The following is a 24099-nucleotide window of genomic DNA, read 5'->3' on the forward strand; positions in this document are numbered from 1 at the left end:
TACAGATAGGTAATTATGCAGTGCAGGAAAATTCATCCCTAGCTACCTTATTCTCTAGTGGTCAGAAAGAACCCACCAAAGTGTAAAGGGCATACGCACAGTAGATAGACTGAAATGGATTTGGATCATTACATTTTAGCCATTTTTCGTACATCGCGCGATTAGAAATCATTTGATTTGTTTTATTTAAAATTAAACATAAATAGTACTTGACGAAAATTGATCGAACAATGTACGATGAACGGATAGGATGTGAAGATCCCCACAAAAAGAATCCGAAGAGAATCCTCATCCAATAGAAATAGATATAGATATATATATATATTTATTTATTTATAGACTCCCACACGAAGGATGAATAACGATAGGAAAAGAATTTATATTCTACTAAACTAATTATGTGCATGTACACATTATTCTCAAATGTACGTACATGAACAGTAACTCAACAAGGTTGTCTCAGTTGGTAAAGTCATTGCCTTGTGTGTCTCTGCCCAAGGTTTGAGTTTCCCTGCCAACAATCTCCGTTGGTGCGTGATATGTAAATTCCTACATAAATGCATATAATGCTAGTGGTAGTTGACAGTTAAGAGCATATGATGAGAATAATCAATCTCTCCCAAACTTTTTATTACAAAAAAAATGATTTATATCCACACCTCTTCTTTTTCAGGCACGTTTGTTTTCCTTTGATTTTAATTTTTTTTATTTTATTCAATTCAAAAATAAAAATAAATATAAATATAAACGTGCATAAAAAATAGTGTGTGAATATTGTTCTCATGTATACACACCATGATAACGAAAGCAGTAAAAGACGAAACTACCCTACCATCTCTCTCCTCTCTCTTCTCTCTCTCACACATATAGTTGGCCAACACATGGAACCGCACCACATGTACCATCATCTCTTTCAGCATAGTGCTTCATCTTTGCCTTTAAGACTATCTGGGCTTGAAAAGTGGGTGGTTTTTCCTCTCTCAAAAGACTCCACATAGCTTTTTTTCTCTTCCCTTTTCTCCTCGTTAATCCATGGACACAGCTCACTGGCCACAGGTAAAGCGAAAACCTTTTCTTTTTTTCCTCTATGAAATCATGAAATTATCATCTAGGGTTGAGTTTTTCAAAGTTAATATTTAGAAGAAATATCTTAGCTTAATAGCTTTGGGTTTGGAAAATTATCTTCCTTCATATATAAGTTGGTTTTATAGTTGTATTAATTTGCTTTTCTTCTTTCCACTAATAGTGGCTGAATTTATATTGTTGTATCTTCCAAAGGTCTTTCATTTTTTGTCCTGAAAATTTAAAGTACTGCACTTTTTCTTTTCTTTTTCTTCTTCCCATCATCTGATAAAGTAGGTTGCTTTCTTTCCCTTTACTTTCTTCTCTCCATCTTTGTCTTAATTTTCTCGGAGTGAACATATATACTCTTTTTCTGTGGGTTTTCGATCACCAAAGTTATGGCCTTTTCTTGTCGCTCTTTTTTTTTTTTTTTTTTTTTTGGGTTTATTTTTATATTTTATTTTCAGGGTATTGGAGTGGTTAACTCCATGGAAGATTTTTCTTCTACAAGGCCAATCACAGAGAGAAGGGCAAGGCCTCAAAAGGATCAAGCTTTGAATTGTCCAAGGTGCAATTCCACCACCACAAAATTCTGTTATTACAACAATTACAGCCTCTCTCAGCCAAGATACTTTTGCAAGACTTGTAGAAGGTATTGGACTGAAGGTGGATCTCTGAGAAATGTTCCGGTGGGTGGAGGGTCACGGAAGAACAACAAGAGATCAAATAATTCCGATTCATCATCACCGTCCACGTCTTCAGCGAAGAAGGTTGCTCATGATCGTGATCACCATCTGACCCCACAAAGTAATTTTCCTTCTCAGTCTGCTTCTCAAAACCCTAATAAGATCCACTTCCAAGGTCAAGATCTCAACCTTGCATACCCACCAGCTGATCAGGAACATGACAACAATAATATTACCGAACTACCCTTTAGTATTGAGTCTATTGACAACAGAACCTACCACCACCAAAACCCTAGCTCCTCAGCCACTACTACTACATCTCATCATTTCTCATCGGCTATGGAACTGCTCAAAAGTACTGGGATTGCATCAAGGGGCCTGACTTCTTTCGTGCCGATGGCGGCGGTGGAGGTGCCGGATCATTCGAGTAATATCACAATGTTTTCATCTAGGTTTCCTATGCAAGAGTTTAAGCCAAGTGGGCTTAGTTTTTCTCTAGATGGGTTTGAGAGTGCTGGATTTGGTGGCTGTCTTCAAGGGGTGCAAGAGACTACTAATACTAATCATGCAAGGCTTTTGTTTCCTACTGCTCATGATTTGAAGCAGCAGATTCCGAGCTCTACTACTACTGCTGCTGATTTTGATCAGCACAATAATAGAGGAGGAGGAGATTCCGGTGGTGGGTATTTGAATGGAATGTTAGGTGGAGGATCATGGTAATTCAATTCCCATAAAAGAAACAAAAAAAGTAGTGATCTAGAAGAAAGATTGGTATTTGGTTTTGTTTTTCTTCATTTGCTTGGATGGCTTGTTTGGAATTGGAGTTGATAACGAACAAAGTAATAGGGTACATGAGTTTTTCTTCCCCTTTTTCATCATCAGTGTTAATTATACTTGATCTTCCTTGTTCTTTCTCTCTCTCGGTTTTCTAGTATGCTTAGGATATCCTGTACACCGGAGCATAGTAGAATTTTCGCTCATTCTCACCCTCCTTACTATTTTTTTCCCTTTATTTGGTCTTTAATCAATGTGCATGTTTGAAAATTTATTATTGGTTTTGCTTCAAAAGGGTGTCTCATGAATCATGAGGAATTCTTTACATATATTCATGAAAAGGTCAAGGAAGTCCCCTGTTAGGGTTTCATAACGCAGAGAAATTACAAGATTACTCTTATAGAGATTACTTCTTGATCATCTACCACGGCAGCGTACGATGCAGTTCTTTAGGATTTCCTGCTGAAATTCAATGATTTATTTTCATTACGTTTTCGGTTAGCTTAGCTAACAAGTATCGGTAATTAATTTGTCAATTAAGTTGTGTGCACAGAGATTAATGACTTATTTTATATGTTTACTTTAGTAGTTAACACTTGGATTTGTGGGTTGATTGTGTACGTATTTAGAGAGTGTATTAGCAGTTGAGGTTGGATTATTTATTGGTTAAGTAATATTAAAGGTGAGTTGGAATGATGGCTGTCAATCCCTTTATTAGCAAAAGTTTCTTCTTTTTGCTTGGCAACAGATGAGAAATGTCAGGTCTTTTCAGCAGCATCTGCGCCTTTGAGATTCTTCCACCCATTAACTCCACCACCCCCCACCTCCCTCCTGCCCTTCATGAATCTTCATCATCACCCACACAAGGAGATGATTTTTCAAGAACAATGAGTAGGTATGCAAGACCCAAACACTATTTATTTTATTAAATTCTATAAACCCTAAGCAAATCTGGGTCTGCCGTCAACAATATAAATTAGAGAACTCTGTGCTTTTAGGAACTTCATTTTTTACGGTAACAAAAGTGAGACGACAGATCTAAGGCTCATGTATAATATAAGACTACCTTTGCATCTAAGAAAACATGAAAAAAAAGGGGTGAATATGTAAGAAGTCTGTTATATGATGAATGCATAGTTCGGTGGTCCTGCACCTATTTTCAAAGAGCTCTCGAACCCCTTGACTAACTTGCACTCCCTTCGTTATTGACCCAAAAAAAAGGAACTTGCAGTACTCCCTTGTTGGCTAAGAAAAGTTTTTCAAATTGCGGATGCTTCATGTATCATAAAATAAGTAGAATAATACAAAAAACTATAGTGTTTTCTCCACTTATAGTATCACGTAGAGTACTGCTTAAATATCTGATACTTAAATCTCTCATTGGCTATGGAGGGCCACCACAAACATTCCCATCCGTCGGTCACCATGCTAGGGAATAATCTTGTCCACTCTACAAAATCCTCCCAGATGTAGACCCTCAGTCCTTAATTAATATAATATGTAATTAGATTCATGCATTGAGATAAGATAGATTGACTTTCTACTTTCCATATAGTTGTTCCATCTTTTTGTCTTGGTAAATCGATGAAACTAGCTACGGTTATAGCTCCTGTTGCTAGTTACAGTGATATATGTAGGTGGAGGTGCACCACCCCTTGCCAAAACTTAGGCATCTACAATCTACTCCACCAATCTCTCATAGCTTTTCACTTTAACGTTATTTTTTTCTCGCAAAACTTGTTAAGATATATGGAAAGATTATCTTAATTATGTCACTAATTCATCACATATCAATCGTCTTTTTAAACACAACAAACATTTAGATATGGGCTAGCAAGCTATTTTACATTTTTACTATAGTGAATATTTTCTTTCTTGTTTGTACGTATTAATGTCTATGATAAGCAGTCGAATTAAAGGGTACATTTTTTCTCACCACCCTCAAGTGTTGGTGATGTTCATCACTCTATTTATCGTTGTTAGATGTGTTTAAATTTTGAGATTTGTGTATGTTTATTACACCGATCTCGAAATTTAAACTCATATAACAGTGATAAATATGATAGTAAGCATCACAATCACTTGAAGGTGGCGAGCAAAAATATTCCCCGAACTTGTTTGTGCATTGGGATCATATATAGTATTAGGTAGCAGAAGTTATAGAACGTAGGCCGGATACAGTACGTACTACCTACACAATGCATGTATAATCCATCAACTGCATACATTCCTACAGTTATACATTTGTTCATTACCTTATGATAATTTTCCTGCTTTTTGGGTGATACTTAACCATGTACCAATTATATATTTCTCAAATCATCATATCACCTTCATTAGGGTTCTAATCACCACGTCTTCTGTAAAGCGTACCGCTGTTCAAATATTACAACTAGCTAGTTACATGTTAAATAAATTTGATTTTATGGTAGAATCCTAACTTTTTTTCAATATGTGAAAGTAAATTGGTCTTTTGACTGGTGTAAAAATACCACACACATGACTCTCAATTGCTAAAACCGTAAAAAAGTTTGATGGAATCAAGTTATCTTTGAACTGCGATAAATATCATCAAATTACTAGAACCTATATCACGGCAGTTAAAACTACAAGAACTATACTGTAACTTCATGCAGCATGGTCCGGCAAGTACTTTATGGTTGTCAACAGATTTGAAATCTTAAGCCCACAATCCGACCTGGGTCTTCTTTTCTCTAGCCAAGCCAGTCCAGCTCCTTATTCAGGATCTTCTTTTTGCTAGAATAAAAAATAACAATAGTAAAGGGACATGATATGACGCCTTGCGTATAAAAACCCTAAAAAACTTCGTCGCGTAGAAAAGCCCTATTACTCCTCAACTCAGTCCACCCTCTTACGTTAAGGTACTGCTATTCGGATGGCTCAGATGGCTCAGGATGATGATCATGCTACTCCTAATCCATCTGCAAAATCGCTGGAGAGTACACTAACTGAGGAGTACTCAGTTCGTGTTTTGATTACTACTTTTATTGTTAACTGTTGCAGAATTCGACTCTCTAGTTCAACTGTCCGTCGTGTAGGGAGGTTTTGATACGAAAAATGCCTCGGGAAGCAGTTCCGCTTGCATTGTGTTCGAGAACGTTCACTTGTAGAGTGATCATATTCAGGTTTGTAATTAATTAACCACTTTTAATTTACCTCATGACAAATGTTAGGTCAGGTATTGATCCCCTTCCTTTCTCTGTCAGTGAAACAAGGGGCTGTGCATAGGTTGAAGATTTTATTTGGATTTGCTGGCCTTAAAGTTGCCAAGCTTCATGAAAATCTCTCTGTAAAGCGTGATAAAAGGCTTTGGTAGCATGTAGTAACTATTTAAAGGCTCGTTACATACAGATGCATTACCGTTGTTTCTTTGTTACGATTGTAGAAGAAAGGTGACTCAATTTGTTGACTCTGAGACATTGCAGAAATTCTACCTTATAAGTAATTTTTTTGTGCATTGTAATTGCAAAAATGATTGCGATATTGCTTAAGAAACGAAAATAATTATTTGTGCATTCTTATAACTCATGCGTCCTTCATTCATGTAGCTCAATTCTCTCCTCGTATTTTTTCTCTGCTTATTTCCATGTCCTTGATCGTGAGCGTAAATCCTTCAACTTTTGTGCAGCACCTAACATTTTTGGTCGAGCGATAGGTGGTCGTTTCAGTTGATGCCCAAGCTTGGAGAAGCTCGTCTCCATAAAAATCACCTTTCTGAAAGCACTCATCACCAACAGTATTACCAGTGCTTGAAGAACCGCATCCATCATCACTTGTAGTTGTGTAGGTCCTCACTGTTCCTTGTGTGATGAATAACATCTTATCAAATTGCTCCCCCTCTCGAATAATAAAGGTGTCCGCCTTATAAATCACGGGCTTAAGATACTCGCATAATACTTCAAACCATTTCTCACTCAGATTTCGAAGCATCAAAACCTAGAGAAAGACGCATATATATGAGAACTATAAAGAGCAAGTCAATCGAAAATGTATTGCGCAGAATTGAACTAGGCCTTCTACGGCCGTGAGCATTCAAGCATAAGTTAATTTTTTTAATGATACAAATGCTTACTTTTTTTAATACAAAAGCTTACATTGTACAGTGTATTTAGGCAGAGATGTCGCTTGATAACCACTAAATCCTTCCAGGGAAGAATATAGTGGATATTTTTTATATCGACATCTTCATCATCTTTCAATCCTTGTAATGCAAATATCACGATCTTCTCTTTCAAATCCAAAGGGAGGTTATTCTCATCTAACCATGATGCTACCTGTGGACTTCTCTTCTTCTTCCTCTCCTTCTCCTTTGATAATGCAGTTGTCAACTGGAAATACATCTGTTCCACAACATGTAGGTTTTAGTATTTTCTATGCAAAAATTAATAAATTAACTTTCTTTGCTAACTTGAAGTTTTTGTATAATTGGAATTTTTATACTGAGACTCGGTAGTCAGTACCAACCTGCAAAATTGCATTGAGATATATCAAAACCAATAGCATGCCAATAACAGACATAAAAACCGCAAAGAGGTTTTCCCATGCATAGCTGCTAGTCTGTAGATTTTGCCCAAAAGAACTGCAAAAAAGAAACAGAAAACCCTAAATTCAACGAGCTCAAGCAAATCCTACCACTTCTCTTTAGATAATAATAATAGCAATAATGAAGAAAGAACCTTATATTTTGTAAGCCCCACCAAAAACAGCGCAAGAATTTCTGCGGAAAGTCTGTTGAGCTCAAGATACCAGATTGAATGGCATCAACAAATATACCGAAATCAAACAACGTTGCAGTTCGTGGATTTGCAGGGCATAGATTGTTTAGAAGCGTGACATTTCTAAATGTATCCTTGTCCTTACAATGAAAACCTCCAAGTTCACAACCGTTTTCACTTCGACAAGCAAATTTCCAGCAATCTATCGCTCGTTGAAACGAAAAAAAGTACCAAAGAGCTCCGAATACCTAAAGGGATGAAATGATGTTACAAGTTGCACAAAAAATGATTAAAAAAAAACTAAATAAGGAGCAAGGCAAAAGACTTACATGACTAACAAGGATGAAGTTAAAGAATATGAAAGCACTTCTAATCCAGAATTTGATAATCAAGAATTTGAAAACACCTTGAATCCATAATTCAGGAGTGTGTTTAGTTAATATCTTCTCGAGATTCTTACGATGATGATTAAAGCATAGAAACCGGGCCATGTATTGCAGCACAACAAGAAAGTTCAGAAACATCCTTGTCGACCTCGAGCCCCTTATTATTTTTGAGAAAGAGAGAATAATTACCTGCAAAAGCCATAATACATTCTTAAACCAACAATTAAATGACGATGTTGAATCAATTAGGAATACATGTCCTAGTTTGTAGTAATTAATATAGTTCGGGAAGGGAAAGGTTGATCTCTTACATGTGGAATAGGAGCAATATTAATTGGGAACAACCAAATTATCATAGCTGACGCATAACTCCTCCCCACTATAGCGATACCAACCTCAAGTGTCGCAGCCTCATGAGGCTCACGTATAGCTAGAAGCTGAAACAGAAAGTCATGTATGTAATACATGTCTGTGAGTGATCGCAAACTAAGAACCACTTTTGTCAACTTTTTGTCCAATCTGATACACTTGATGTCTTTGTTGAGTATAGGAACGTATAAGAATAAAGGATCCACTAACAAAGCTAACCCAAACGTTAGTACCAACACAGCATTCCAAACAAAGAATTTTCGATATTTTCCATAGTTGATATTGGCAGAACTCTCCCCAGTAGTTGCTGCAGGATTCCGATTTGGACTACTGAACAGAACACAAGAAACATGAAATGGTACCAATCAGGAACAAAAACACATTAAATTTCACAAGCCTAAGCATATATAATATATTTGTATATCTGGTTTACGAAACTAACCTCGAAATTTCAATTATCTCTTCCTCACGGGGATTCATGTATAACCCAAAGGAGCTTTCTCCAAGTATACCTCAAGGTTCTGCTGATACAGTTGACACCTGCAAAGATGGAACAAAATATTTTATGAAAAATTACTGACTAGTACGTTCTAGTCCATGCATGAATCCCGGCACCGAAGCGCACAACACCAGTAATACCTCAAATCAACGCCGCCTCAGATTGGGAAACGTTCTTAGAGTGGAAATTTGCAAACGAAGAGTCTCCTTTTATAAAAAAACAAGTAGTTATGTTCAATCAAAGTATTCAGTAAGTTTCGACGAAATTTACGCTCTTAGATGTTTCCAGTTTAGTATTATTTCAACCTGGCAACTATTTCCTAGAACCTTACTAGCGGAAAAATTAAGGATTCCGAGATTAGCTCTTATCAATGGGAATACGTGGACCTGCATAGAGATCTGGTGTCGCTTATTGACATTGACATTGTATACAACATGCTATGTTGTATCGACAGTCTCAAAGTAACCATTTTGCTGCTGGTTTTCACCTTGTTTGATTGTGTTTGTTTTGATCCCCTGCAGCTAGAGCCAATAACTTGAACGATTTTACCAACAAACTTCAACAAAAACATAATCTTTAAACAACAAATGAAGCATTACGACCTCAAAAAATATGACGCCTTGAGTGAAAGATGTGAAGCAACCAGACTCAAACGTTTTCCATGAGACAGTGAGCGCATCTGCTTCACTTCTGCGGAGGATATGCGCGTTTCGTAGTCTAATCTGGATATTGCTTTTCTCCACACACGTTAAAGCAGCATATAGAACTGATTAGTGATTATATTACAAGAAAAGAGCATACTTGAGAAATGCCATAGTTTATTTACAAATAAATTTGATGATCGATGATTTCCATCTACAACGTTTGCACAAAGCAGACGGCAAGAATCAAACCGCACAAAACAATGATAGAATGTCAAGGAATGCCAAGTTTCTGTACAAACACAAATACTACACATATAGGAACTGCATATTGGTACACTTAGCTTAATTACAGCAATCCGGAACAAATGGCAGGACCCTTTGCTACCAATCTTCCTTCACAATTTTTGACTTCTCAAATATGAACTTCCCTTCTTTGTACTTTTGCGATGCCTCATAAGCTCGTTCGTACTTCCATCCCAACACCTCACGGCAATCACCACAGTGGATATCAGCAACAGTGTGCAGACCAGTTAAGAGATGTCTGTCTTCTTTTGCCCCAACAACGACATTCATCGCGTGGGAGAACAGAAAAGCTCGGCCATGTCTTCCCTATAAACATGTTGGAAACAACATTGGACACAAGAAAATATGCCCACATCCTATTCTCACACTCAATAAATGAAACAAAACATTCGGATTTTTTAAGCAGACGCAGTACTTTCGTGTTACAACATTCAGCACAAAGAGCAAACTATGTGTCCTATTCATGTAAAAATGGAAAGTTATCTTCGTATGTTCATTGGTCCATTCGGTTCATATATTGATCACTGGCTTCACAGCCAAGAACCCTCATGATTAGTGACAAAGAAAAACGACGAACAAAAACCAGATAACCTACAAAGACAGAGTCAACACCCCAATTTCAATTCTTCTGTGAAATTTACCCTCTTCGTTTAAAGGACAGCGATTTTCAGACTCTCGTTTTCTCGTCCTGCACTCTTGTTTCTATGCATTGGTTCTCCTTTACTCATTCAATCCAACGGCTTGAGTGAAAAAAAAAGGAAGGTGTGCAGGCGGACGAAGAGGAGTGCGGAAATCACATGAAACCCTATGCAAATCAGTTTAAAGTTCTACAAAACTCAATGATCATTTGGGAAGAACTAGTAAAGCTCCAGAAAAACAAAAATTCAAATCTTATTTTCTCAACATATAAAAATCAAAGAAGAATGAGTGAACAATAATTATTGTGAAAACCTCACCTGAAAAGCCTTGGAAATTATATCATCGTGAAGGGAAACATGGTTTCTGCAATTACAACAGCTGTACAATCTAGGCCCTACCAAATCCGCCATTAACAAATAAATCCACAGCTCCAACCTCTAAACACCTCTCACTGCTCGGCAACCAGAGAAAAGCAAAAGAAACAGAGAAAACTTACACACAGGAGAGTAAAATCTGTTAAAATTAAAACATGAAACTATGGATTAAGAGAAAGATTATGAATTTAATTACCTGCAACAACATCAACGGTGACCCAGAAGCCTGCAAGCAAAGATATATTACCAACCGAATTAGCGTGCAAGATCCAAAAGTAAAATATTAAATTTCAAAATTGAATCATTGGGTTTTGAAAGAGACAGGATTTGCAATTAAGGGTAAGCAAATAGAACATTTAGAAGATTAAGATTAACAAACCCAGATTAAAAAATGATTAAACAAGTGATTAGGAAAGGGAAAGTTGGAGTCTTTGAAGTGAAATTCATGGGGTACGACAAAATTTAAAAAACATAGACCCATTAATTAATTGGGAATTAAAATCGGAAGGGATGAGGATCTGACCTGTTTAGCCAGTCACTAATTGTGATTAAAAAATGATTAAAAATTTTGATGCGAGCAGAGAGAGTTGGGAAATTGCTTTGTTCTTTACTTTTAGAATTGAATCAATTGATTGCTAGCAGTTAGCAGTACAATCAAAGTCGGGAAATTGATAGAGAAATTGCATTAAATTAAAAGAAAAAGAAAAGCACTAACCTTTTAACAGAGGAATGAGACTTGAGGGTTGAGGCTCATGTAAAACTCTATGAGAGAGATATAGAGAGAGAGAGAGAGATATAGAGAGAGAGAGAGAGAGAGAGTTTTCTGCAATATTTTGAGTAGGATGGACTCGGTTGAATCACAAGGAGCAGAGTTACGCGCGCTCCGACAGAGAGGCTTAACACGCGCAAGCTTAGTGGTGCTGTGCTACTGTTAACGTAGTAGGACAAGGACGTCACAAGGTAGCCCCTAGTTGGATTTGGATCGTCGCCGGATCCCTTCCCTAGGATCATAAGAATCAACGAATACAGACCGTTGATAAAAAATCATACAATCATAATTTTTTTTTTTTATATTTTTCATGCAAAATGATGATTTTTATTTTTAAAATATAAAAGATATTTAATTGGGACGACACAATTTTTTATCAACAGTCCATATTCATTGATCTCTAAGATCCCCAGGGAGGGGATCCGGCGAGGATCCAAATCTCCCCTAGTTTATCCCAAGGGACAATGATTGTCTGCCCTCCACTTCCGGTCACGGTTAAGTCACGTCAACATTTTATATTACTATTTATTTTTGTCTGATTATCTTTATGAAAAAAACAATATAAAATGTTGACATTGCTTAACCGTGACCACACAAAATAGGAGGACACGGGGAGGGCACCGGAAGTGGAGGGCGGACAATCCTTGTCCTATCCCAAGTGTGTCAACTGCTATTCCAAGGGTGGAGAATTATATAAAATGAGTGGTGCTATCTACACATCTTTTTTTTATCTTCTGCACATCCTGTTAACTTTTTTATTATCTTTAATTTATTTAATTAGATGGTCGATAATTAAAAGCAGTATAAAAAAGATAAAATAGGATGTGTGAATAATATCACGCTGTGAAAGATGAACATTAAGACGACAATGTCTCAAATTACAAAAATTCTATTGTGTCTGGGAATTTATGTTTGATCGAGAACTTAATGGAAAAAAAAATAAAGGAGTTTTTTTATGTTTGGAGCATTACTATCCTGACATTTCCGTCTATATAATTCTTTTTGTGTGTCAATAATTTAACCTGTGTTTTAACTAGTCAACAATATTAACAAAGTACATTTTGCAGGAAAAGTTGAAAATACATTTTGATGGTAACAAGATAAACTGATATAAAAAACTACCGTTTGTTACATAGTTGGACTACTTCAAAGATGTTATTTTTTAAGAGAGGATTCTCGCAGGAATATGTTTGCAAGGATTCTGAAAATCTTTTAATCATATTCGTTTATCGTACATTATGCAACTAGTTTTTGTCAGATACTATTTATATTCAATTTTAAATAAAAAAAATTTATAATAATTTATGATTGCATGATATACTGTGAAAGTATGTGATTACAGGATTCCGGATATCCTCACACAAAAAATCCGACAATAATGCTCCTGGGTTTTTTTTAGCCTTGTATCTAGAGACGTTCGCGGAAAGCAAAGCATAAAAATAAATTATTATCATCAAGTGGAGTTTTGAATTCGGTATGCACCGGTCAAAACTCAATTACCCACATGCGGGGAGCAAATAAGATAAGTTGGAAAGCAAGGAACTATAATAACGAATGGGGGATTTCATTAAAAAAAATGGTAACGAAAAAATATTTGAAAATTTTGAGTTTTAATTTAAAATGATAAAAAAGTGTTATAAGTAAATAATACCATGAATGACTTTTTAGAGTACTAAAAATGTCATTTTCGTTAAAAGTAAACAATACCGTATTTCGTTAAAACTCTCTTTCATTAACAGAAGTCCATATATTACCAGAAAATCTCCCCTTTCCAACTTTAAGATTTTCCTTTTCCTTTTGATGCAATCTTTATCATTGCTCTTTTGTTACAGATATAAAACATCACCTTATTCTTATTGATAAATCATCCACTGCATAAAATCATATGAATTATAACACACATTAGTTTCTGCGCAACATATGCAGAGAACCAACAAGAAGAAGCACATATTATCCACAAATGATCGTAGACCTTCGAAAATCCAATTATTGTCCGTAGTAGGTAATGCGCTGTGATGGGGGACACAGCGGAAGTTATAGAGCAAAGGGATCACGATCCCGATCTTGTCATGCAGCAAATTATATGGAATTGTGAAGATTGGCCAAGTGCTGTGATTTTAGTTTAGAATCCCGAACAGATTAAACCCGTTTGACACAACTTCCAATCTGATGTTCTGCGGCTCTCGCGCAAAATTAGGGTATATCCGATCACTCTTTCCATGCCTTTACATCACATATGCATGTGGCAATAGGTTATTGTATATAAACTGAGAGCAAAAAAATGGAGGAACATTTGAAAATCCCTAAAATACCCTCACTTCATACACAAAAGCAATGAATAACTGTCTAAAAAAACAAGGTTAAAACGTAATAATGTGAACAACTGCTGTATCACACTCACTCCATCTATTGAACGTTCAGATGAATTAAAAAATAGTTATTTTGCCTCGTGCAATTGAACTTGAAGCGAGTGAATTTTCTCCTCTTTATATCAAGTGTTAGGTGTCATTTAGTATTACAGTCTAGTAGTATTCTTCTTCACTTGTAAGTGAGAGGTTATAAAACCACATTATTGCTAGCTCATTGTGAGGGGTTAGCCCACTTGCATAACCCTTAGTGTAGATAATATCATTTGTTCAAAAAAAAAAAAAATCAAGTATTAAGCTCAATCGTGTCGAGTAAATCTACAATTAGTAACGTCGAACAAGCTCTTTTGCCCTTGATTTGAGTGATCCCCAAGTATCAATCTGCCGTTCATCCCATTTACCCTTGGTTCACTACTCCTTTATCCTTCATCCTCCCTCTTCCGTTTTCCACAGCCCAGTGGCATGTTTACCCCATTTCCTCCTAACCCCTGCGCGTATGCTTTCTTTGACGGAGGCAGATTGTCTGCTCTCCTGTTATGTGCCATCTCCATCCCCTTATATCTATGCAATCGCAGTTAAATTACGTCATCATTTTATATTCTTATTACTTTTTATCTTATTATCTCTATAAAACAAATTAATATAAAATATTAATGTGGCTTAACCGTGACCGCACAAAATAGAAAAGCATAGGAAGGGCACCATTTTAGGAGGGCAGACAATCTGCCTCCTTTGACTGCAACCCCTTTTTTCCTTTTATCCATTTCCCCCTTTTTCCACAAAATAGAAGGGCATAGGAAGGACACCATTTCAATATTTCAATGTAGTGTCGATGGGGATAATACTGCAGCAGAAGAGACAGAAACGCATACTCAATTTACAAATGCTGACATGATCTTGCAGAAAGGTTTACGAACTTGCTTAAGAAACGAAAACAATTATTTGTGCATTCTAACTTATAACTCACGCCTCCTCCCATTCAAGTGGCTCAATTTTCTGCTTGTATTTTCCTTTGTCTGCTATGTTTATGCTTCTTTCCATGTCATTGATCGTAAGCGTAAATCCTTCAACTTTTGTGATGCACCTAACATTTTTGGTCGAGTAGGAGAATAACCTTTTGATTGATACCCAATCTTGGAGAAGTTCTTCTCCATAAAAATCACCTTTCTGAAAGCACTCATCACCAACAGTATTACCAGTGCTTGAAGAACCCCTTCCATCATCACTTGTAGTTGTGTAGGTCCTCACTGTCCCTTGCGTGATGAATAACATCTTACTAAATGGCTCCCCCTCTCGAGCAATAAAGGTATCCGCCTCATAAATCACGGGCTTAAGATACTCGCAGAATTCGTCAAACTCTTTCTCACTCACATTTTGAAGCATCGAAACCTAGAGGAAGACGCGTATCCATATGAGAAATATAAAGAGCAAGTCCAACAAAAATGTATTGCCTAGATACAAATGCTTACTTTTTTTAATACAAAAGCTTACTTTGTTTAGTGTATTTAGGCAGAGATGGCGCTTGATATCCATTAATTCTTTCCGGGGAAGAATATCGTGGATATTTTTGATATTGATATCTTCATCCGCGTTCAATTTGTGTAATGCACATGTCATGATCTTCTCTTTCCAATCCAACGGGAGGTCATTCTCATCGAACCACGATGCTATCTGTGGACTTCTCTTCTTCATTTCCCTCAACTTTCTGTTCTCCTTTGATAATGCAGCTGTCGACTGGATATACATCTGTTCCACAGCATGTAGGCTTTAGTACACTAAAATTAATAAATTAACTATCTTTGCCAACTTCAAAGATTCTGTTCAATTTGAATGCTTACACAAAGTAGACGGCAAACGGATCGGGTTTATTGGATTTAAATCGGGTTTGACCCAACCCATTAGGCTAACACATTTAAAAGTACCCAAATGAAAAGTTTATAAGTCTTGCAATTGGCCCCATATATATAATAAACCTTACCAGAGAGTAATCAATAGAAATTATCATTTCATGTGCATTGCATCTGATTCACCTGTCTGCATACTACTACGGTTAAGCCTAATCTTTCTAAACCTGTTTAAAACCTGTTATGGTTTCTCTTAATAAAAACATTAATAATTTTGCATACGGAAGAAAATATAGGGAGTCGCTAATGGGGAACAAATATTCAAGGGGGACTGGCATAATATAGGCTCAATTGTCGACCCAAAATGACCCGTTAATTAACAAGTGATTAACAGGTTCACCCGTTATTAAACATTCATCCAAATACTAATTTTAACGGGTGGGTCAGGTCAGGCTTAAAATGCCAGGTCTAATATTACAAAGACCCGGTAGTCACTACCAACCTGCAAAATCGCATTGAGAACTAATAGCAGGCCTGTAACAGAAACAAAAACCGCAAAGAGGTTTTCCCATATATAGTTGCTAGTCTGGAGATTTTGCCCAAAGGAACTGCAGAAAAAGAAACAGAAAACCCTAAATTCAATGAGCTCAAGCAAATCTTATCACTTCTCTTTAGATAATAATAATAGCAATAATGAAGAATGAACCTTATATTTCGTAAGCCCCACCAAAAACAGTGCAAGAATTTCTGTGGAAAATCTGTTGAGCTCAAGATACCAGATTGAATGGCATCAAGAAATATACCGAAATCAAACAACGTTGCAGTAGGTGGGTTTGCGGTTGCAGGGCGGCATAGATTATTCAGAAGCGTGACATTTCTGAATGTATCCTTGTCCCTGCAATTAAAACCTTCAAGTTCACAACCATTTTCACTTCGACAAGCATATTGCCAGCAATCTATCTCTCTTTGAAGCGAAAAAAAGTACCAAAAAGCTCCGAAAACCTAAAAGGACATTGACGTTAGAAGTTAGATGAAAAATTGCAAACGTTCTACCATATTTTTGGCAGAAAATGACGTTAATAAACTTATGGAATGATTAAAATAAACTAATTAAGGAATAAGGAATAAGACTTACTTGACTAGCAAGGATGCACGTAAAGAAGGTGAAAGAAGTTCTAATCCAGAAATTGAAAACACCTTCAATCCATATTTTGGGAGTGTGTTTGGTTATATTCTTCTCGAGAATCTTCCTAAAATCATTAAAGCGTACGACCTGGGTCATGTAATGCAGCACAAGAAGAAAGTTGAGAAACATCCTTGTAGACCTCGAGCCCCTTATTATTTCTGCGTAAAAGAGAATAACCACCTGCACTCAAGCCATAGCAGATTCTCAAACCAACAATTAAATGACGACGATGAATCGATTGGGAACATTTGTCCTAGTTTGTAGTAATTGATATAGCTCGGAAGGGGAAAGGTTGATCTCTTACGTATGGAATAGGAGCAATAGCCAAAATATTAATTAAATTGCATCGCCCCAGAGTTTCCTTAGCTGATACCCTCCTCCCCACCGCGATACCAACCTCAGGTGTCCCAACCTTATGTACAGGTACAAGCCCACCGATAATGGCAGAAAGGTAACACATGTCAGCGAGCAATCGAAAAGTAAAAGCCACTGCTGCCAATTTTTTGTCCACTGTAACACACATCATGTCTTTATTCACTACAGGAGTGTATAAGAATAAAGGATCCACTAAGACAGCAACCGCCCACACTAATACAATCACAGAATTCCGAACTTGAAGAAATTCCGCATTCGGACCAAAGATTTCGCAAAATAACAGTGGGAGCTTTTTAGTCGGTCTATTTCTTCCATAATCGATATTGGCACAACTCTCCCCTGTAGTTGCTGCAGGATTCAGAATTGGACTACGGAACATAACACAAGAAACAACAATTGCACCAATCAGGAACAAAAACACATTAAAACTTCACTAATCAACCAGAGCAGTAAGCATAATATATTTCAATATGCCGCAGTTCGATCTATTTGCGTCTCTGGTTTGCCAAACTAACCTCGGAATTCCAGTTCTCTCTTCCTCGCTGGGATTCATGATGTATAAGTTATAACCCAAAGGAGCTTTCTCGACCTATACCTCAAATTTCTGCTGATACAGTCAGTACCTGCAAGTATGGAACAGAATATTTCATGAAAAATTACCGACAACTTCCTGAAGCCCGGCACCGAAGCCTTCAACATCAGTAATACCTCAAATCTGCGCCGCCTCAGATTGGGAAGGGTGGAAATTTGCAAGGAAGAGTCCCGTTTTAGAGAACGCAAAGTAGAGAGAGAGACTTTCGCCGAAATTTCCAGCGCCCAAAGTAAGGTTCGGCGAAAACTGATGCGTATGGTGAATTCCCGTTTTGCCCCTTTCTCATTTCTCTTCCGTTCGTGTTTACTCCTAAAGTGCGGTTTGTGGAATTTTTTAAGATCTAGTTTGGTATTACTCTGCTTTGAAAAAAAATTATTTTTATTGTGCTGTGAGAGTAAATATATGTGAAATAAAACAACAAAGTGTTTGGTAAATTTTTTTGTAAAAGTGCTTTTGAAAAAAAAACAGTATTATAATGTTTGGTAAACTTTTATATAAAACTGATGTGAAAAGAAATCGATTTTTCAAAGCTGGGTTTTGCAATTTCTTGTTTTTAGCTTTTTTTCACCCAAAATTGTGAAAAAAAATTAAAACTGAATGTTTACCAAACACAAAAAAGCTCTCAGCATTTTTTTATGCCAGTTTTTTTTTTTCAGAATCACCTCAGTACCAAATAGGGATTGTCACATCCCGGCCCAGGACGGATCACTTCCCGGGCCGACTCCACCATCGTAGCACGATATTGTCCGCTTTAGGCTTACCATCCCCTCACGGTTTTATTTTTGGGAACTCACGAGCAACTTCCCAATGGGTCACCCATCATGGGATTGCTCTAGCCCCCTTCTCGCTTAACTTCGGAATTCCTACGGAACCCAAAGCCAATGAGCTCCTAAAAGGCATCGTGCTAGGTAGGGATGAGAATATACATTTAAGGATCACTCCTCTGGACGATGTGGGATGTTACAATCCACCCCTCTTAGGGGCCCGACGTCCTCGTCGGCACACAAGCGACCATGGTTAGGCTCTGATACCAAATTGTCACATCCCGGCCTGGGGGGACCACTTCCCGGGCCCGCTCCACCACCGTAGCACGATATTGTCCGCTTTGGACCCCGACCACATCCTCACGGTTTTGTTTCTGGGAACTCACACGAGAACTTCCCGATGGGTCACCCATCCTGGGAATGCTCTCGCGCGCTACTCGCTTAACTTCGGAGTTCCCATGGAACCCGAAGCCAATGAGCTCCCAAAAGGCCTCGTGCTAGGTAAGGATGGGAATATACATTTAAGGATCACTCCCCTGGGCGATGTGGGATGTTACAGGGATGGGCAAAATACCCGCAATTATGGGTAACCGTTTAGATAAATAAACGGTTTTGGGTATAACCGTTTATTCATGAAATTTAAATGGGTGGTTATGGGTATTAACCGCGGTTATAAACGGATAACCGTTTATCCATTTATTTTATATATGTAATGTTGAATATTTTAAAAATAAAATTATATATATATATATGCGGCTGTTTGACAGGGGATGAGAAGTTGTGTTATTAACCCAATAATCACATCTCTTCAATTTGAATGTTACATCTTTTGATTGTTGCTGAAAAGAAATGATTCACGGTCAACAAGTGTATTTCTTCTTCTAACCATATTCTCTATCGGCAAAACTTAAATCAATGCTATTGACTATGGTGCATGGTTTATATAACTAATTATAATACAATGTAGCTGATTATATATATATATGTTAATACTTTATATTATGGGTGAAATAATCCAAGAATACCATATTCTAAATAGTTTTCTTAACCAAATAATGCTTGGCAAATATTATATTACCTTCATTAGTAATAGTTAAAAATATCGCCCGTGAACTATTATTTCAATTATTGGAATAGTATAAGGACTTAAAAAATTAAAATACAGAAATGTATGATAAATGTTACTTATAACAGTGTTTAATTGTCAAAAAAAAAGAAAATTATGACAATTTTTTTAAAATTTTTAAGTTGTTAAAAACATGTAGACGGATGAAAAAGGGTTAATGGTAAAAAAAAAATATAAACGGGTTAAAAAGGGTAAACGGGGTAAACGGTTATTAAACGGTTACGGTTACGGGTATGGTTAACCGTTTATAAACGGTTATGGGTATGAGTATAATCGTTTAGGCAATTACCCAACGGCTAAACGATTATGCGAGTATGAGCATAAACAGTTATGGGTAACTAACCGCGGTTACCCGCCCACCATAACCATTACCTATCCCTAGTACGAAAACCAGGCATGCTCTTTCCAATTACATTAATCCAGTTTATTATTATTATTTCAACCTGGCAACTATTTCCTAGAAATCACGCAATCTCCCACTTTTGAATTAAAATTTAAAATCGAAAAAATTTAGGTTTTAATCCATAAACTATTTTTTGCTCTAACATTCAATTTTTAGCTCGAAATTAATTGTACCAACATTTTAACATAAAAATATTTTGATTTCGATAAATATTGAAAAATCATTAAACCAACACAATGAAAATTGCTGAACACTATAAAAGAATATAAAACACATGAAATAATATTTTTTTAATTATTTTAGTCGTTGGATTTAAATTTTGACTGTTAGATCTGATCTGATTTGATCTTAACCGTTGAATTCAATAAATTTATAAATACAAAACTAATAAATAATACATATATATGGTGGGCTAGCACATTAACGCATGATTAATTATGAGTTAAATTTGCCCCAAAAAATAAATTTTGAGTTAAAACTCATATTTAGCTTGTCATAGACCAAGTAGTATAAAAATAATAAAGCTTTTGATGCTGTCATGCACTAAATCATTGACAAAATTGTCTTTGAAATTCAAAATATTTTTTAATCATTTTTTTTCTTTCCCCGTTTTTTTTTTCTTTCTTTTTCTTTTTCTTTTTCTTTCGACACGTCATCCTCTCCTTTCCCCCACCCCCTTTTTTTTTTCTTTTGTTTTTTTCAGTAATGGATACCCACACCCTTTAACTACTCCACGCCTTACCCACACCCTAGCCACTTGGCTAGCCCCAGTGGCTTACCTTTCCACCTCACCTTCCATTTTCTTCTCTTTTTCCTTTTTTTCTTTTCCTTTCATTTTCTTCACTGTTGTGACTCCAAATTATTTGGACCGTTGAATCGGACGAATTGAAGAAGATCAATGGACAAAAATTAATAAAGATGTTCGAGAAGGATAACCACTGTGTAGCGCCTAGGTGCCACCTAAGCAGCCGCCTAGGCCAATTTTTAAAACACTGTTTATAGTTCACATCACTGTTGCTCGCAAGATGAACATCTTTCTGGTAGATTTATCATACGTGAAAACACCGTTTTCCCATAATTCTTTTAGCTCATTGACCAACGGCTGCAAATAAACATCAATAAATGTATCCGGATCTTCGGTTATCAACATAGTCATCATGATATATTTTTTTCTAAGTGAATTTGAGGCAGTAATGTGACATCCCGTCCCGGAGTTATCGGAATCGTACGCGTGAAATTACCATTTTACCCCTAGTTACTTTGTTATGTTGTTTGGTTGTTTGTGTGGTGTTGGCAAACTTGGGCCACACACACACACACACATACACTGTCTCACTCACCCTCACCCTCTGTCTCTGTCCCTGTCACTCTCTCTCCCTCCCGTGTCTCTCTCTCCCCCTTCTTCTCCACCTTATACGTACGGACATACACACACACACCCTAAAACGTCACAGATCGAGGGATCCAAGGCTACCATTGAACTCGTGGAGCTGAGAGGAGTCTAGTGGTGCCATTTTCAGGTAAGAATCTCGACGTTTTCACGTCGATTTCACAAGGTTCGTTTTGGGTTACTATTCATGCAAACCTAATCTAGGATGTTTTTGGACTTTTTAAGCTTGTAGTTGTGTTAGTGAGGCCTCAAGGAGCTTGGGAATGCTTCGTTGGGTGAATTTGGACGTCGGGAAAGCTTAGTTTCAAAGTTGGCCGAACTTGGATCGTTGTTGCAGGTGAGATTCTTTGATTTTTAGGCCTTAAAAGTAGTCTAACGTGATTCTACTAGTCCTAAGCTTCATTTTGGTATAAAGAACGTGAAAAATGGTTGAAAAACGAGTAAGAAAACGAAGTTTGAAAAATTTCCAGTTTTCCGACGACGGCGCCGGCGACGGCGCCGGCTCGCCGGAGAGGACAGGGGAATATTCCGTTAAGTTTTAACGGAATATTCCTACAGGACTAACGGCGTCAGTTAGGGAATATTCCGTCAGTCAAACGGCACGTGGCCGCGCGTGGGGGGCGCGTGGACCCGTGCCATTCCAGGCGCGTGGGGGCGCGTGACGTGTCCAAAATTTTTTTTAAAAATATGGTTGTGATCGTGAGGTTGTGTAGGTCACGTTGGTATATTCATTTGTCCATTTTGAGCAATGTATGAGAAGTTATTTTGAATGGACGGTTATGTGCTCTAAAGTTAACGTTTTTATAGTTAATTCGCATATAGGTGACACGTATCCCGAGGACGAGCGTGCACATTCGAGGCAGGGGGGCTACGACCCTTCTACATACCAGTGAGTGGGCTTTTGTTTTCCGTATATACCTATATACATGTCTTTTCCCAGAAACTAATATAAATGCCTCGTTTTACGCTATTAATTTTCATATGATTGATGGTTATGCATGATTAGTGGCATACGAGTTGATTTATATATTTATTCTTACGTCGTTTACATATATGTTGGTGCTGTGGCGGCTTAGGTAAGTGTCAGGTAAGTTTTGTTTACATTCGCATTAAATAGTGATTCGAAGTGATTAGAGAGCTCATAACCTGCACCCCCGGTGTTAGTGCTCCCGCCCAGAGTAGGGCACAGTCTTTCACGTGTTGTTCACCTCCCGCACCACACGCTCAGCTTGAATCCAAGTTAGGTGCACAGTCCTGTCGTACAGACCACTATAGGTGGTTCCGACTCGTAGGTGACCCGCGATTACTCGCACAGCCTTCACGTGATCGTAGCACTAGAGCGTTATATGTATTACACCCAGACTTGTCGTACAGACCACTATAGGTGGTTCCGACTCGTGGGCAGGTTTAGGGATTGAGTCGTGATCTGAGCTCTAGATTCAGCCGTACAGGTCACTTAGGGGACTCCGGCTGCCAGATTATTATGCTATTGATGTGATATACATACCCGAGCACTTGCATGTTATTATGAGGCGTTGAGCATGACGGCATACATTTGAGCATGTTGGCATACACTTGAGTATACTTGGCATATTTATACCTACGTTTATATATTTATTTTCTGGGAAGTATACAGGTTTTACGGCGAGGGGTTATTATATGTTTTATGAAATGGTTTTCTAAGAGATTTATTTTGCCCACTCACGCTTTTGTTTTTGCGCCCCTCCAGGTTCTAGTAGCTTAGCGGATTCGGTGGTTTTCCCCAGGGACGTCCCGGCATTCTGACAGACCTTCACCTATGTAGGGTCGCCTACGGGCGCACTATTGTCGTAACATTTATATTTGGGCTGCTGTATGTCTTAGGCTCTGAATTCAGTGTTTTAATTGCACTAGCACATATCCTACTACTTTTTAGTTGCTAGTTTTAAATTATTCGTACTTTTCTATTACTGTTTCTAGCTTCCGCACTGTGCACATGGCTACGTCACTTCCACGTGGCGGCCAGCATACCCCGATCTCGGTTGGGGTGTGTCAAGTAAAATATACGGAATTGTGAAGATTGGCCAAGTGCTGTGATTTTAGTTTAGAACCCTGAACAGATTAAACCTATCTGACACAACTCCCAATCTGATGTTCCGTGGCTCTCGCGCAAAATCATGGTACATCTTATCAGACTATTTCCATGCCTTTACATCACATATGCGTGTGACAATAGGTTAGTATATATAAACTGAGAGCAAAAAAAATGGTGGAACATTTCAAAATCCCTAAAATACCCTCACTTTATACACAAAAGCAATGAATAACTGTCTAAGAAAACAGGGTTAAAACATAATAATGTGAACAACTGCTGTATCACATTCATTCCATCTATCGAACATTTAGATGAATGAAAAAATAGTTATTTTGCCTCGTGCAATTGAACTTGAAGTGAGTGAATTATCTCCTCTTTATATCAAGTGTTAGACGCCATTTAATATTACAATCTAATTGTATTCCTCTTCATTTGTAAATGAGAGGTTATAGAACCACATTATTGCTAGCCCATTGTGAGAGGTTAGCCCACTTTCATAACCCTTAATGTAGATAATATCATTTGTTAAAAAAAATAAAAATTCAAGTATTAAGCTCAGTCGAGTCAAGTAAATCCACAATTAGTAACATCAAACAAGCTCTTTTGCCCTTGATTTGAGCGATTACCAAGTATCCATCTCCCGTTGTTCCCATTTACCCTTGGTTCTTTACTCCTTTATCGTTCATCCTCCCTCTTTCGTTGTCCATGGCCCAGTGCCCTGTTTGCCCCTTTCCTCCT

The 24099-nt window shown here is 37.4% G+C and overlaps 4 protein-coding genes across 9 annotated transcripts; 1 reads left to right on the top strand and 3 right to left on the bottom strand.

Moving 5' to 3' along the window:
• Nucleotides 1-894: 894 nt before the first annotated feature.
• On the top strand, nt 895-2639 carry LOC103943390 (dof zinc finger protein DOF4.6). Its single transcript, XM_009353689.3, has 2 exons — nt 895-1056; nt 1530-2639. The coding sequence occupies exons 1-2, from the start codon at nt 1033-1035 to the stop codon at nt 2466-2468; spliced, it is 963 nt and encodes a 320-aa protein (XP_009351964.2). The 5' UTR covers nt 895-1032; the 3' UTR covers nt 2469-2639.
• Nucleotides 2640-5962: 3323 nt separating this feature from the next.
• Nucleotides 5963-9132, bottom strand: LOC103943519 (cyclic nucleotide-gated ion channel 1-like). The gene is made up of 8 exons (XM_048570971.1): nt 8653-9132; nt 8456-8553; nt 7956-8343; nt 7588-7833; nt 7220-7506; nt 7008-7122; nt 6638-6883; nt 5963-6479 (listed from the first exon to the last, which is right to left on the bottom strand). Exons 2-8 carry the CDS (start codon nt 8491-8493, stop codon nt 6093-6095), a joined length of 1707 nt encoding a protein of 568 aa, XP_048426928.1. The 5' UTR covers nt 8494-8553; nt 8653-9132; the 3' UTR covers nt 5963-6092.
• Nucleotides 9133-9273: 141 nt separating this feature from the next.
• On the bottom strand, nt 9274-11313 carry LOC103943387 (protein yippee-like At4g27745). 2 transcript variants are annotated; one of them, XM_009353684.3, is made up of 4 exons: nt 11188-11313; nt 10669-10698; nt 10416-10549; nt 9274-9765 (listed from the first exon to the last, which is right to left on the bottom strand). In XM_009353684.3, the coding sequence occupies exons 3-4, from the start codon at nt 10506-10508 to the stop codon at nt 9538-9540; spliced, it is 321 nt and encodes a 106-aa protein (XP_009351959.2). In that variant the 5' UTR covers nt 10509-10549; nt 10669-10698; nt 11188-11313; the 3' UTR covers nt 9274-9537. The 2 variants fall into 2 exon arrangements, with proteins under 2 accessions (XP_009351959.2, XP_009351960.2); XM_009353685.3 differs by lacking the exon at nt 11188-11313 and adding an exon at nt 10996-11143.
• Nucleotides 11314-14463: 3150 nt separating this feature from the next.
• LOC103943388 (cyclic nucleotide-gated ion channel 1) lies at nt 14464-17869 on the bottom strand. 5 transcript variants are annotated; one of them, XM_048571228.1, is made up of 8 exons: nt 17721-17869; nt 17528-17635; nt 16942-17380; nt 16587-16817; nt 16158-16453; nt 15954-16059; nt 15099-15353; nt 14464-14996 (listed from the first exon to the last, which is right to left on the bottom strand). In XM_048571228.1, exons 2-8 carry the CDS (start codon nt 17563-17565, stop codon nt 14571-14573), a joined length of 1791 nt encoding a protein of 596 aa, XP_048427185.1. In that variant the 5' UTR covers nt 17566-17635; nt 17721-17869; the 3' UTR covers nt 14464-14570. The 5 variants fall into 5 exon arrangements, with proteins under 5 accessions (XP_048427185.1, XP_048427186.1, XP_048427188.1 ...); XM_048571229.1 differs by having other exon boundaries at nt 16158-16346; nt 16437-16453; nt 17528-17852; XM_048571231.1 differs by having other exon boundaries at nt 16942-17351; nt 17721-17768.
• Nucleotides 17870-24099: the final 6230 nt, after the last annotated feature.

Source organism: the organism of the source record quoted next, unplaced genomic scaffold, assembly GCF_019419815.1.
Source record: "Pyrus x bretschneideri cultivar Hongxiangsu unplaced genomic scaffold, Pyrus_bretschneideri_v1 Contig57, whole genome shotgun sequence".
NCBI lineage: Eukaryota > Viridiplantae > Streptophyta > Magnoliopsida > Rosales > Rosaceae > Pyrus > Pyrus x bretschneideri.